This window comes from Rhinoderma darwinii, chromosome 5, assembly GCF_050947455.1.
Source record: "Rhinoderma darwinii isolate aRhiDar2 chromosome 5, aRhiDar2.hap1, whole genome shotgun sequence".
In the NCBI taxonomy this organism is placed as follows: Eukaryota; Metazoa; Chordata; class Amphibia; order Anura; family Rhinodermatidae; genus Rhinoderma; species Rhinoderma darwinii.
This window is the reverse complement of record NC_134691.1, coordinates 205,947,525-205,961,986: the sequence shown is the minus strand read 5'-3', so window position 1 is coordinate 205,961,986 and position 14,462 is coordinate 205,947,525. Positions and strand designations below refer to the sequence as shown.

Genomic DNA, 14,462 nt, shown 5'->3' with positions numbered 1-14,462 from the left:
ATTAAAATCTTATAGCTGATGAAAGGCATGGTAGCAAAAACGGAAAAATTTAGCTGGCCATTAAGGCCTTTTCAGGTACGGTCATTAAAGCGTAACTAAACGTTTGACAAACTTCTGACATGTCAGAAGTTTTCATTGGTGGGTGTCCGAGCACCGAGACCCCCACCAATCGCTCAAACAAAGCAGCAGAAGCGCTCATGTGAGCGCTGAGCCGCTTAGTTCCTGTTCGGCTTTTTCCGGAAAGCCTATGTAGTGGTGTACGGGCTCATAGACTTTCTATTGAGCCCGTACTCCGATACATTGATTTAAAGAAAAAAAACTAACAGACACGAAGCCGCTGAGCGCTCACACGAGCGCTTCTGCTGCTTCGTTTGAGTGACTGGTGGGGGTCTCAGTGCTCGGACACCCACCAATCCAAACTATGACACGTCAGAAGTTTGTCAAACGTTTAGCTACACTTTAAGGGGTTAAAGGTGGTCTGTGCTTTCCAAATGTGTTTAGATAAAATGTTCCAATTTACACTGCATTCTACAGAGGTACCTGAGCCAAGATTTTTGGGGGTTAATGGTTATTTTGCAGTGCTGTGAATTGTTTACACACCTTTATCCATAGTGGCAGTCTGTGGACATGCTGCATATGTGGAATTAAATGTAAGCAGCAGGTGCGTAGACTGGTCATATGGACATGTCCGCTGTACACATATGGTCTTGGATCAGGAACTACATTGGAATATAGTATAAGTTATTTTACCCTCCTTTGCTGCGGCTCATGCAAGGTCCTAACGCCGAGCAGCGTCAGGGCCTTATAAGCGATGCTGTACTCAACATTCTAAGGGCTGCAATGTCCTGACGCTGCCCGATGACAGTATGACAGGCAGCATGCTGAGGGGAGGCTGGGCGGATCCGGGGGAGAGAAGCTAAGAAAACCGGTGAGGTGAACATACATTTAGGTTTATTGTTGATGGGGGGGTAGTCTGATTTGGGGGAGGGGTGATTTCTAGACAGATTTAAACAGGTTTTTCCATCTGGATAACCCCTTCTCCCTTGGCCCTTTATGCTTACAGACCACGGGTAAATCTTGGTATATATGAAACAACACAATATATGAATTCCGACCAGTGGTCGAATATTTTTTTACTATAGATATACTGGGTGTTAAAAGTGACATACACTAGAGATAGGACATACACAAGATCTACAATGATGGGAATATTTTTTTATGAGAAAAAAACTCTTGCAAATAATCTATACTGTGTTCTGATTAACCCTTTATGTGAAATAGTTGCCTGCAAAAGTTGCTGAAGCAGCTTACACGCTTATTTATAAAAAATAAATAAATGAAATATCATACCCATATACACAGAATTTGAGTAATTTATTTATTGATGTTGGGTATTGGTACTTCACACAATACTTTAAAAAAAAAAAAAAATGTTGTTCAAAATTTGTTAACATTTTTACAAAATTCCAGATTTCTGACTAAACCTCTATTACATGCAAAGATTTATTCACATGACCACTTTGGAATTTAAATGTCAAGAGTGTCTGGAATTCATACATACAACATATACACAATATGCACAAAAGTATTGTGACACACCCCTTAATCATTGAATTTGGCGGTTTCATTCAGACCCTTAGCCACAGATAGATATATATCAAGCACCTAGCCATGCAGTCTGCCTTTACAAACATTTGTAAAATAATGGGTCGTCACTGAATTTGAGCGTGGTACTGTAATAGGATGCCACCACAGCAACGAGTCAGTAAAGGGGTCACTATATGTGTATATATGTACCCTATATACAGTGAAGGAAATAAGTATTTCATCCCTTGCTGATTTTGTAAGTTTGCCCACTGTCAAAGTCATGAACAGTCTAGAATTTTTAGGCTAGGTTAATTTTACCAGTGAGAGATAGATTATATAAAAAAAAAAAAAAAAAAACAGAAAATCACATAGTCAAAATTATATATATTTATTTGCATTGTGCCAGGGAAATAAGTATTTGATCCCCTACCAACCATTAAGAATTCAGCCTCCTCCAGACCAGTTACACGCTCCAAATCAACTTGGTGCCTGCATTAAAGACAGCTGTCTTAAATGGTCACCTGTATAAAAGACTCCTGTCCACAGACTCAATTAATCAGTCTGACTCTAACCTCTACAACATGGGCAAGACCAAAGAGCTTTCTAAGGATGTCAGAGACAAGATCATAGACCTGCACAAGGCTGGAATGGGCTACAAAACCATAAGTAAGATGCTGGGTGAGAAGGAGACAACTGTTGGTGCAATAGTAAGAAAATGGAAGACATACAAAATGACTGTCAATCGACATCGATCTGGGGCTCCATGCAAAATCTCACCTCGTGGGGTATCCTTGATCCTGAGGAAGGTGAGAGCTCAGCCGAAAACTACACGGGGGGAACTTGTTAATAATCTCAAGGCAGCTGGGACCACAGTCACCAAGAAAACCATTGGTAACACATTACGCCGCAATGGATTAAAAATGGATTAAAATCTTGCCCGCAAGATCCCCCTGCTCAAGAAGGCACATGTACAGGCCCGTCTGAAGTTTGCAAATGAACATCTGGATGATTCTGAGAGTGATTGGGAGAAGGTGCTGTCGTCAGATGAGACTAAAATTGAGCTCTTTGGCATTAACTCAACTCGCCGTGTTTGGAGGAAGAGAAATGCTGCCTATGACCCAAAGAACACCGTCCCCACTGTCAAGCATGGAGGTGGAAACATTATGTTTTGGGGGTGTTTCTCTGCTAAGGGCACAGGACTACTTCACCGCATCAATGGGAGAATGGATGGAGCCATGTACCATCAAATCCTGAGTGACAACCTCCTTCCCTCCACCAGGACATTAAAAATGGCTCGTGGCTGGGTCTTCCAGCACGACAATGACCCGAAACATACAGCCAAGGCAACAAAGGAGTGGCTCAAAAAGAAGCACATTAAGGTCATGGAGTGGCCTAGCCAGTCTCCAGACGTTAATCCCATCGAAAACTTATGGAGGGAGCTGAAGATCCGAGTTGCCAAGCGACAGCCTCGAAATCTTAATGATTTACAGATGATCTGCAAAGAGGAGTGGGCCAAAATTCCATCTAACATGTGTGCAAACCTCATCATCAACTACAAAAAACATCTGACTGCTGTGCTTGCCAACAAGGGTTTTGCCACCAAGTATTAAGTCTTGTTTGCCAAAGGGATCAAATACTTATTTCTCTGTGCACAATGCAAATAAATATATATAATTCTGACAATGTGATTTTCTGTTTTTTTTTTTTTATATAATCTATCTCTCACTGGTAAAATTAACCTAGCCTAAAAATTCTAGACTGTTCATGACTTTGACAGTGGGCAAACTTACAAAATCAGCAAGGGATCAAATACTTATTTCCTTCACTGTATAAGTCCTTGAAAAACCCTAACACCCAAAATCAGGTTTGAATCTAGAAGAAGTACCAACATAAACCAAATAAAACAAAATTGGTATCGCTGTGTCCGAACTATTAATAATAAAAAAAAGTTATGGCTCTCAGAATGTGGTGAAATAAAACAATTATTTTTTGAACAAATAGTTTTTACTTTTTAAAAAGTAGTAAAATATAAAAATACTATATAAATTTGGTATCACTGTAATCGTATTGAGTCGTAGAAAAAAATTAATAAAAATGTTTTATAAAAGTGTAAAAATAACAGTTCTAAGTTAAAAATTGTAAAAAAAAAAAAAGTAGCGACCCAAACTATAAAACTGTAATATTATTGTTCTAGCAGGGCGAACACCACAAAAAAAAACAAGTAGAAAATAATGCCAGAATGACTATTTTTTGGTCACCACCCCTTCCAAGATATAGAATAAATTGTACCCCACAATAGTACCAATAAAAACTACAATCTGTTCCGCAAAAATAAAAGCCCTTTCACAGCTTTTTTGACTGAAAAATAAAAAAAAGTTATGGCTCTCAGAATATGGGGACACAAAAAATGTATTATTTTATAAAAGTGATTTTATTGCGCAAACAATATACATATAGTGTCGTTGTAATCGTATCGACCCCCAGAATAAAGTAAAATTGTCATTTATAGCCAGAATGAGTGCCGTAAAAAAAAACAAAAAACGTTGTCAGAATTGCTTGTTTTTGGTCCTCTTGCTTGCCAAAAAATAGAATAATAAGTGATCAAAAAAAATCGCATGTACCCTAAAATGGTACCAATGAAAATTACAGATTGTCCCACAACAAATAAACCCTCACACAGCTCCGGTGGAGAAAAAATAAAAAAATTCTGCCTCTCAGAATATGGCAACGCAAAATGTGCAGTGTGTTTCAAAAGCGGATAAGATTGGGCACCATTTATCATTGCAACACTGGCCACATATGTAGAAATTATTTATTTTTCCCCGCATTATTATACCCCCTTATTATGCCCTGATATACTCCGCACAGCTTACATATACCCTGATGTACTCCGCACAGATTACATATACCGCCACATTATAACTGAAATACCAGTAAAACCCCAAAACAGAACTACTACCAAGCTAAATCTGCGCTCCAAAAGCCATATGGCGCTCCCTCTCTTCTGAGCCCTACAGAGTGCCCAAACAGCCGTTTACGTCCACATATATGGCATTGCCATACCCGGGAGAACCCACTTAACATTTTATGAGGTATTTGTCTTCAGTGACACAAAGAGGGCACAACATATCGTCTAAAATGGCACATCAGTGGAAAATTTTAATTTTCACTTTGCACCATCCGCTGCATCACAACCTAACATCATGTCATGGTGCAGGGGGTGATGTATGGAGTGGGCTCACGCGCTGAGCCCGCACCATACGCTGCGGGTGTCAGCTGTGTATTACAGCTGTCATCTGTGTCTATTGGACAGGAACAGTGATCGCGCTGTTACAGAAGTATGTAAAGATGACAATGTACTGCAATACATTACTATTGCAGTGTATTGTACTAGCGATCTAATGATCGCTGATTCAAGTCCTCTAAGGGGACTAATATGATGTGGGAAAAAAAGTAAAAGCTATTAGTGAAAAAAATTTAATAAATATTTGAAGTAAAAAAAAACACTTTTCACCTAAATGAATGTAAAAACAAAATAAAACAAAATTGGTATCGCTGCGTCCGTAAAAGTCTCAACTATTACAATATACCATTATTTAACTCGCACGGTGAATGCTGTAAAAAATAAAGAATTTAAAACACCAAATCGCTGTTTTTTTTTCAACTTAGCTCTCAAAAAACAAATGTAATAAAAAGTGATCAAAAAGTTGTATGTACCAAAAAATGGTACCAATAAAAACTACAGCTCGTCCCACAAAAAATAACACACCGATCCACCAAAAAGAAAAAAGTTATGGTTTTCAGAATGTGGTGAAACAAAACAATTATTTTTGAAACAAATAGTTTTTACTAGTAGTAAAATATCCTGTGGATATGTCATAAGTGTGTCTCATGGGAAAACCCCTTCAACCCCTTCAGGACCAAGCTCATTTTGGCCTTCAGGACCAGCCCCATTTTTTCAAATCTGACATGTTTTACTTTATGTGGTAATAACTTTGGAATGCTTTTGCCTATCCAAGCTATTCCGAGACGGTTTTATCGTGACATATTGTACTTTATGTTAGTGAAAAACCTCCAAATTTTGAGAAAACTGGCAAACATTATGATTTTTCAAAATGTAAATGTATCTGCTTGTAAAACAGACAGTAATACCACCCAAAATAGTTACTGGTTAACACTTCCCATATGTCTACTTAAGTTTGCATCGTTTTTTTGAACGTCCTTTTATTTTTCTAGGACGTTACAAGGCTTAGAATTTTAAATCAACAATTTCTCACATTTTCAAGAAAATTTCAAAATGCTTTTTTTTTGTCAGAGACCACTATGGGCGATTTTCGATTTGAATCTCGATTAATTAAAAGTAATACCAAGACATAATTTAATAAATTATTTTCTTTATATAAATAATTTTTTAACATATATTGCTATAATAATTGTATGTAACTACAACTTTTAACCTCTGCAAATACTTTTTTTTTTTATCATAAATACAATTGGAAAAATGTATATCTAATTCATTATAACGTCTGTGTTCCCCGGCAGGTAACAGGCTAACAGAATCTATAATCAATTATGCACTGCGTGCACTAACATCCCTCTCTGCCCGTCACCACCTCAGATGGTCTCCGTCATTGCAGGCGAAAGCAGTCTAAATTGAAGCAGGGCCAGGCAGATAGCGCAGAGCGGGCACCCTGGGGCGAGATTACATTATAGTGTGTGAAGTCTGAGCCGGAACCTGTGCAGTACTTGGCCCCACGATGGTGTTTTAAATAAATTACATTAAGGCTGGATCCACATGACCGTGATTGGACCGTGAAAAAGGTCCGTGTGTCAGACGGATTTCCCGGCCCGACCACGGTACATGTGAAAGGGACTCCTGGCATTAGTCATTTAGGCTACAGCCACATGACACTGAAAAAAAATGGCCATTAAAATTTGATCAATTGTCAGTTTTTCATGTCCCTTTTTGCATCAGTGTTTCTCCAAATGGATTTCCTTTGTCAGGGTTTTTTTTTTTGTCCCAATCCCCTGAAAACACTACAGCACTGTGGGCAGTGTGCCCCTGTAGATAGTGACAAAGTGCCCACATATAGTGACAGTGTCTCACTCACCCCCATATAGTGCCACACACCCCTGCATATAGCACCCTACCGCCTCTTGTAGATCACACCCCCACCCCCATGTAGATCGCACCCCCATCCCCATGTAGATTGCACCCCCATGTAGATTGCACCCCCTACCCCATGTAGATCGCACCCCTATCCCACCTTGTAGATCGCAGCACCCACCCTTCCTTATAAATAGCACCACTTTATCTGCCACTAGGAGCTAAATCCCCGGCCAGAGGATGCTCTAACCGGGAATTCAGCTCTTGGTGGGAGCTACAGTGGCGCTATCTACAAGAAGGATGGGGGGATGCTGTGATCTAAAAGGGGGGGGTGCAATCTATAAGGGGGGGGTGGGGGTGCAATCTGCAAGGGAGGGTGGTTGTGCGATCTGCAAGGGAGGTGCTATCTACAGCGGGGGGGGGGGGGGTGGCACTATCTACAAGTATCTACAGGGTGGTGTAGCTATATACTAGGAGTCCCTGCTTCCCCCACGGAACTGCTGTTGTGTACAGAACAAAATGATACAACAGTTCCGTGGGAAAGCAGGGACTGAACGGGGTGCAGCTTGCCAGATGGGGAAAACCAGGCAGGTGACGAGGCAGAGCTTTCTTCTGCAGCATGGCGCCACTAAAGAATCGATTCAGTGATTCTGTTAAAAAAATTGAATTGTCAGAGGCCTTGAGGGCAAGTTAATTTGATTAATTGCCCAGCCCTAGATTGAAGCATTTACCCGTTTTACCTACTTTTATTGTTTACTCACAGAAAAAAAACTGTCCTAGTTATGTGATGGATGGGTGCTCGGCTTATTGGTAGCTCTGATTCACACACTAACTGCACCTGTGTCCATTACATGACAGGGAGAATTGTTTAACTTTTCAATACACATAAAATAACATTTGCTGAATTCAGAAAACACCTTCCTACATACATAATATGCAAAAACTAAATCGATCCATATCTAAACTAACATGGCACCTGAAACCACCAGCCTCGCAGACACCTATAACCTGTTTTATTATTATCACAGGTTCTCTTCTTACTTGGTAAGTTTGCTCAGGTTGTGCCGTCTTACAGCAATCTCTCTTGTTCTTTCTTGGCCCACACTGCCTCCATCTGCTTAAGTGGTATTCCCAGAACTAAAAAAATGTATTAGCTACCTTTCGGATAGGCTCCTAATGTTTGACCAGTGAGAGTCAAAATGACGGCAATTATCAGAAAGAAGAACTTCATTGTTTATCCAGACACACCGGGCCATCTTCAGGTACGGCTGTGCCTGGTACTGGGGCTGAGATGCAGTATTGGGTTTTCCCATTGGTCAGACACTGATTATCAAACATTAATCACCTAAAAGGATAAGGTATCAACGTTTTAGTCCTGGAAAACTCATTTAATTTGCTGCAGACTCTGTTCCTCCTCTCTACCGTGATCATTCTCTGCCCAAAAACAGTTGTCGCATGCACAAAACGTACAGACATATTTTCAGCACTGCTTTGTATAGAAAAGTTAATCAACTATAGCCTGTCATGAAGAAAAATAGGAGGCTCATATTGCCCTGTTAAGACACCTTTGGGCACGGGAACATCACAGGAAACAGAAGAGCAGCAAGTAGACACAAACCTGGATGGTAGCCAAAGACCATTCGAAATTTCAATAAAAATAAAGCATTTATTATTCTAGTGTTGTCCAAATATATGTACAAGTGGACAAATATTTGAATTGCTGTAAAACATAATATTTTTAAAATCACCTGCAGTGTACGTCCAGCATTGATATGCTCCTTGTGCAACGGTTCCCATGATTTACACTTCCGATACTAAAACAGAGAAAAAAAAAATATATAAGGTAAGCTCACCCAAAGAGATGACTGAAATAAAGGGAAACGGTCAGCCGGTTAATGCTGCCCTAGGCACTGGCAATATGAAATAGCAATGCAGTGAACTACATTTTACTCTGAATTGCTGCGGCATATTAGAGAAAACATTGTTTTAAAAATTTCCAGCCTTAGGGAGGTGTCCAAATCGGCAGCTACCCTTTAGTTTCTAACCGCCTGACTCAGCTTGATTGACAAATATGGAGAGACCTGTCAATTAAGCTGTCGGGAAGCGAGATGGAGGAGGGGAGCTGCCCATCAAACACCTCTCTGAACCCTCAACTTTTTAAAACTAGGTTCTCTCTGAAACATTGCAGTGCTGTAAAGCGTAGTTCACTGCAGTCAAAGTACCCGTCGCTATTTCATCCTGCCATGGTTAAGACAGTGTGAACCTGCTGACAGGCTCCCTTTAAATAAACTTAAATTGCTAAATAACGGACTAAATAAATTTTTTCTTTTACAGTGTTTTTTTCCCTAAAAACACAGTCATCTTGTCTGAACTGCTGCAAAGTAGTTGCAGAGATTTGATTTACTTCATGAACCAGGAGATAAGAAAAATGAAGCCTGAAAATTACCTATTGACTTCTATGAAGTGTTGTGGGCATGCTCTGAGCAACGTGCAGAGGTTACTGTGCAGGAAGGGGAAAGAGAAGCTATCCCCATGACCTACTTTCACTGATATTACCCTTTGTTGTATTGTAGCAGATTAGTTGCAGACATTTCTGAGACTGTGCCATTCATTTGAATGGGGCTTGCACAAATCCATCCACATGCTGCAGTAACAACCCCATTCACCGGTATTGAATGCATTTTTCAGCCACAGAAATATGTGAATATATCCCAATGCTGAGAATTAGTATTCAAACTGCAATATTTCAGAATTTATTTATTATATATTTCTAAACAGTAACATAGAAAAGAAGAAAAATTTCCAAAACATTTTGAAAAAGGTTTACCATAAAAACTTGATTTTTAACAATAGGTCATATTGTTTAAGGGAGACAAATTTTCTTTAAATACACCGGAAACATTTCTAAAAGTGCCATTTTGGAGGTTTTCAGTCATAAACAAAAACACAGAATACATTGCTCATACACCACACATATTATGAGAATTTGGCAGTTTCTTTATGTTGGATCATGCTCATTGAAACCTGAAATGTTGCACAACTATTTTAAAGAAAACAGGGTGTCTAAGAGGTTTTTTTTATTATTAGTAGCGTTGCAATTGTTAAATGTTTTATAACTTTAAACCAGAAAGAGAAGAAAAGTCACGACCAAGTATTTGCAAAATTACAAACAATCTTTATTTCAGTCAAAATACACAGAAAAAACACATTACAACTATACACAGTAAAAAGAATGAACCCTCATAAAGAGATGGAATCCGAACATGAAAGCAGCCTGGTCCCCCTGATGTTAAAATGGTCACAAGATCCCACAAAGAGCATAAATCAATATTTTTAGGCAGGTGCTTAGCATAGTACATTTGCACAGATAGATACCTAATAAAATACATGCAAAGTGCAGTTTTATAACTTTGGCACATGTATGTGACAAATTAGACCAGATCCCTAAAGAGAAAACTGTAAATCCACTTTTTTTGTAGTATAATAACAATAAGTTATTTTCCTATGACGGAGAAGAGCGACAGGTATACCGAACGCAGGCGTGAACGAAGCCTTACAGTACCAGCGATGTGGATGAGATTTGAACAAAGAAATCAGAGAATGCTGCGGATTTCAGCCTTTTCGAAACATTTGATTTTATTTGAAGTTTCATTGCATACAATAAAGAAACTAATGACAATACACTTTTTTTTTAAAAAAAAGAACACATCAATATTCCAATAAGCATTATAAATTCGCAGCAAGATTTTGATGCGGAAACACTGCGAAAATCCTGCATAAAATCAGCTGCATTTTCCAGCCCGTGTAAATCCAGTCATATTGTGGAATTAGAGTGCCTAATATGTATTACTGCAGAGACCTGTTCTCCTTAAAGGCAATCATTTTTTAAAGCTTATCAACTCTTTCATGACCAAGGGTCATTGATACCCGTGTCCAGGTCAAGTTTTCCATTTCTGATATGCACTTCTTTAACCACTTGCGGGCCACCTATAAGGCCCTGTTCACACGGAGTTTTTTGACACGTTTTTTGACGCGGAAAACGCGTCGGAAAACGCGCCAAAAACGACCCAAAATGACTCCCATTGATTTCAATGGGAGACGGAGGCGTTTTTTTACCGCGAGTAAAAAAAACGCCTCGCGGCAAAAAGAAGGGACATGACCCTTCTTGATGCGGTTTCCGCGTCCAAAACCGCATTGAAAGCAATGGGGACACGTCAAAAAACACCTCGAACTAGTGAGGTGTTTTCTGACGAGTATATTGCCGAGAGTTTTGGAGGAGTTTCTTGCAGTCTCCTGCTGCTAGTCCAGCCCAGAAAGGGGCTGTCATTTCCTGTCTGCTCGTGGAGGCTGAAAAACATCGTGGACAGAACTCAGGGATACAGAAAACCGAAGTCCTGCATCCAAATACAAGTAAGTGCACTTGCTCCTATGTTCCATACATGCTATACATGTATGGAGCTGTGCATTTTTTTTTTTAGAATTTTTTTTAAAAAATTTTTTTCTGATTTTTTTTTCTGATTTTTTTTTTCAATTTTTTTTTTCAATTTTTTTATTTTTAATTTTTTAATTTTGTTATGCAGTTGTTCATGTATGTCATCTCTTTTTTATTTTTTTTTAACATTTCAGGAACAGAAATGACGACAGCAGAGGTGTACCACCGAATGGACATTGATGTTGGGAAATTGATTCAAGAAGTAAGTATACTTTTTTTTTTTTATGTGGGCCTGTTCACATCAGCGTGGTTTCCGCTGAGGGGTTCCGTCGGTGCTTTCAGTCAGGGGAACCCCTCAACGGAAAGGCAAGTGTGAAGTGGTGACAGATCCGTTGCTAATTGTTTCTGTTTGTCCCCGTTGTGCAAAGGGTTCTGTCGTTTCGACTGAACCAATACCGCAGTGTAGGGTATCCCATTAGCAACGGATCCATCAGCATTGAAGTCAATGATGATGCAAACAGAAAACAATGTTTTTTTTAATGTGGGCCTGTTCACATCAGCGTGGTTTCTGCTCAGGGGTTCCGTCGGTGCTTTCAGTCAGGGGAACCCCTCAACGGAAAGGCAAGTGTGAAGTAAGTTCCGTTTGCATCACCATTCATTTCAATGGTGACAGATCCGTTGACAGAAGGCTGTCAGGCTGGGTTCACACGACCATGTTACGTCTGTAATGTACGGAACGTATTTCAGCCGGAAGACCCGGACCGAAGACAGTGCAGGGAGCCGGGCTCCTAGCATCATAGTGATGTACGTCGCTAGGAGTCCCTGCCTCGCTGCAGGACAACTGTCCCGTACTGTAATCATGATTACAGTACGGGACAGTAGTTCCACGCAGAGGCAGGGACTCCTAGTGTCGTACATCACTATGATGCTAGGAGCCCGGCTCCCTGCACTGTCTTCGGTCCGGGTCTTCCGGCCGAAATACGTTCCGTACATTATGGACGTAACATGGTTGTGTGAACCCAGCCTCATGCGTGTGAAAACCTCGGCAAAAACAGCCTGAAAAACCGCCTGGAAAACCGCCTCAAAAACCACGTCAAAAACCACGTCAAAAACCACGTCAAAAACCACATCAAACATGAAAACCTCCAGGGTCAGTTTTTACAGGAGGAATTTTCCTCCTGCAAAAAACTCCGTGTGAACAGGGCCTAAACGTCCGGACAGACCGCAATTAACTCTGCAGGGCCGTTCTAGAACGTCCTGCAGAATTATAAATTTTTCCGCTCTGTGGCGGCATTTAGCTCCGTGATACAGCTGTCTCCAGACAGCTGACATCACAGAGCTCTGTCCATAGACCAATCAGCGTGGTGTCTGGGCATGTGATCATTGTCACACATAATCACAATACTATCCGCGTCGGCGGCGCTTTCCGATACACGCGGCACCCCTGCCACAAATCTCGCTGCACCCCCACCGCCCCCCACGCGACACCCCCCCCTGCCCTCCCTCGCGACACCCCCTCCTGTAACTTCTAACTCTCCTGGCAGGCTGTCAGGGAAGGAGAATAATAATAGTAGTAATAAAACACACACACTTTTTTTCCCTCCAATAAATAGATTTCTATCTATCATCTATTTATGTGTGTATCTATCTATCTATGTGTGTATCTATCCATCGGTGTATCTATCCATCTGTGTATCTATCCATCTGTGTATCTATCCATCTGTGTATCTATCCCTCTGTGTATCTATCCCTCTGTGTATCTATCCCTCTGTGTATCTATCCCTCTGTGTATCTATCCCTCTGTGTATCTATCCCTCTGTGTATATATTGATATATTGCCTACCATATATATTGATGTATAGTAAAGGATTAGGCTGGTGATACACGGCGATTTTGGACACGCGTGGCCAAAAGATCACTATGTTCCGTAGCATACATGGCAAGTAATGAAAGTGAATGTGGTCGCGGTAATTTTACCGGACAAAGCGATTTTTGGCCATTATCTGCCCAGATAATGAGCTTACTGGCTCCGATATCTCTGGGCAGAAGCCATGGACAGAAGGACGGGGGAGGTGCCAGCACACGGGGGAGAGCGCAGGGAGAGATAGAAAAGTGCAGCACTGCTTGAGTGTGAGCAGCGCTGTACTTCTAAGCTTAGTTTCATAAAAACCACATGGTTGTTTTATGAAACTAAGTGGAAGAGGTGCCGGCACTTGTAGAGAGCCGGCACATAGATTAGTGCAGAGCTGCTCACACTGAAGCAGCTCTGCACTCCGATGCACACTGTCAATGTTTATATACGTGACAACTGCATGGGGCATTGGCAGTTAGAATGTATATAGCCGTATGGCAGTCGTGAAAGGGTTAAACAATAACATCCTTGCAACCTCTTTGAATATCACAAATATTTTTACTTTGTTGTTTTTTTCACAAGACTTATGAGGATTTCATTTTCTAGATTAGTTTAATTTATTCCATGCTTCCATTTTTATTATGAGCAGACAAATCACCAACAATTTAAAAAAATAAAAAATACACTTTTTTTGTAATTATATATATTTAATGTGATTTATATGTATTATATGTATATAGATATATACACAGTTGCAGCTCTGTAACAATTAGTCGTCTTCTCTCTCAGTCAGCCTGAATCTCTGTGAGGAGACTATAGATGTAAGGTTATATTCACACAACAGTAAACAAAAAAGCGTCCAAAACGGATCAACTGTCAGTGGCGATTTTCCATCAGTGTGTCTCATATGGATGAATTTCATTTCCCAGGGTTTTTTGTCCCAAGCCCTAAAAACACCACAGTGCCTATGTAGATAATGCCGCAATGCCCCTGTAGATAGTTCAAGAGTGCCCACTGTAGATAGTGCCAGTGCCCACATAATGCCACATTGCCCACTGTAAATAGTGCCAGTGCCCACATAATGCCACAGCCACAGTGCCCATGTAGATAGCGCCAGAGTCTCCTGTAGATAGTGCCACAGCAACCATATAGTGCCACAATCCCCTAGTGCCACCACCTGTAGATAGCACCACACCCCTGTAGATTGCACCTCTGAAGCTCCCTCTAGGAGTGGAATCCAAACAGTGACCTCAGGGGCTCACTCTAGGTGCATAATCCCTGGCCAAAGCGTTGGCAACGTTCTATTGTGGAATTCCGCTGCCAGAGGGAGCATTAGCGGCGCCATCTACATGGAAGGTAGCGCTATCTACGGGGGGAGGTGGGTGGCGTGCTATTTGCAGGGGGGTGGCATGCTATCTACAGAAGGGGTGTATTCCAGCATCTCAAAGCCCCTAACGTCACTGTCCATATATGGATAGTGACAT

General features: G+C 40.7%; 1 protein-coding gene across 1 annotated transcript in view; it reads right to left on the bottom strand.

Moving 5' to 3' along the window:
• Positions 1-14,462, bottom strand: part of STX17 (syntaxin 17) — a 149,128-nt gene that overhangs the window by 94,125 nt on the left and 40,541 nt on the right. The window contains exon 3 of the mRNA XM_075826887.1: positions 8,443-8,508. Coding sequence (XP_075683002.1) covers positions 8,443-8,508 — 66 coding nt within the window. The remainder of the gene's footprint in view (positions 1-8,442; positions 8,509-14,462) is intronic.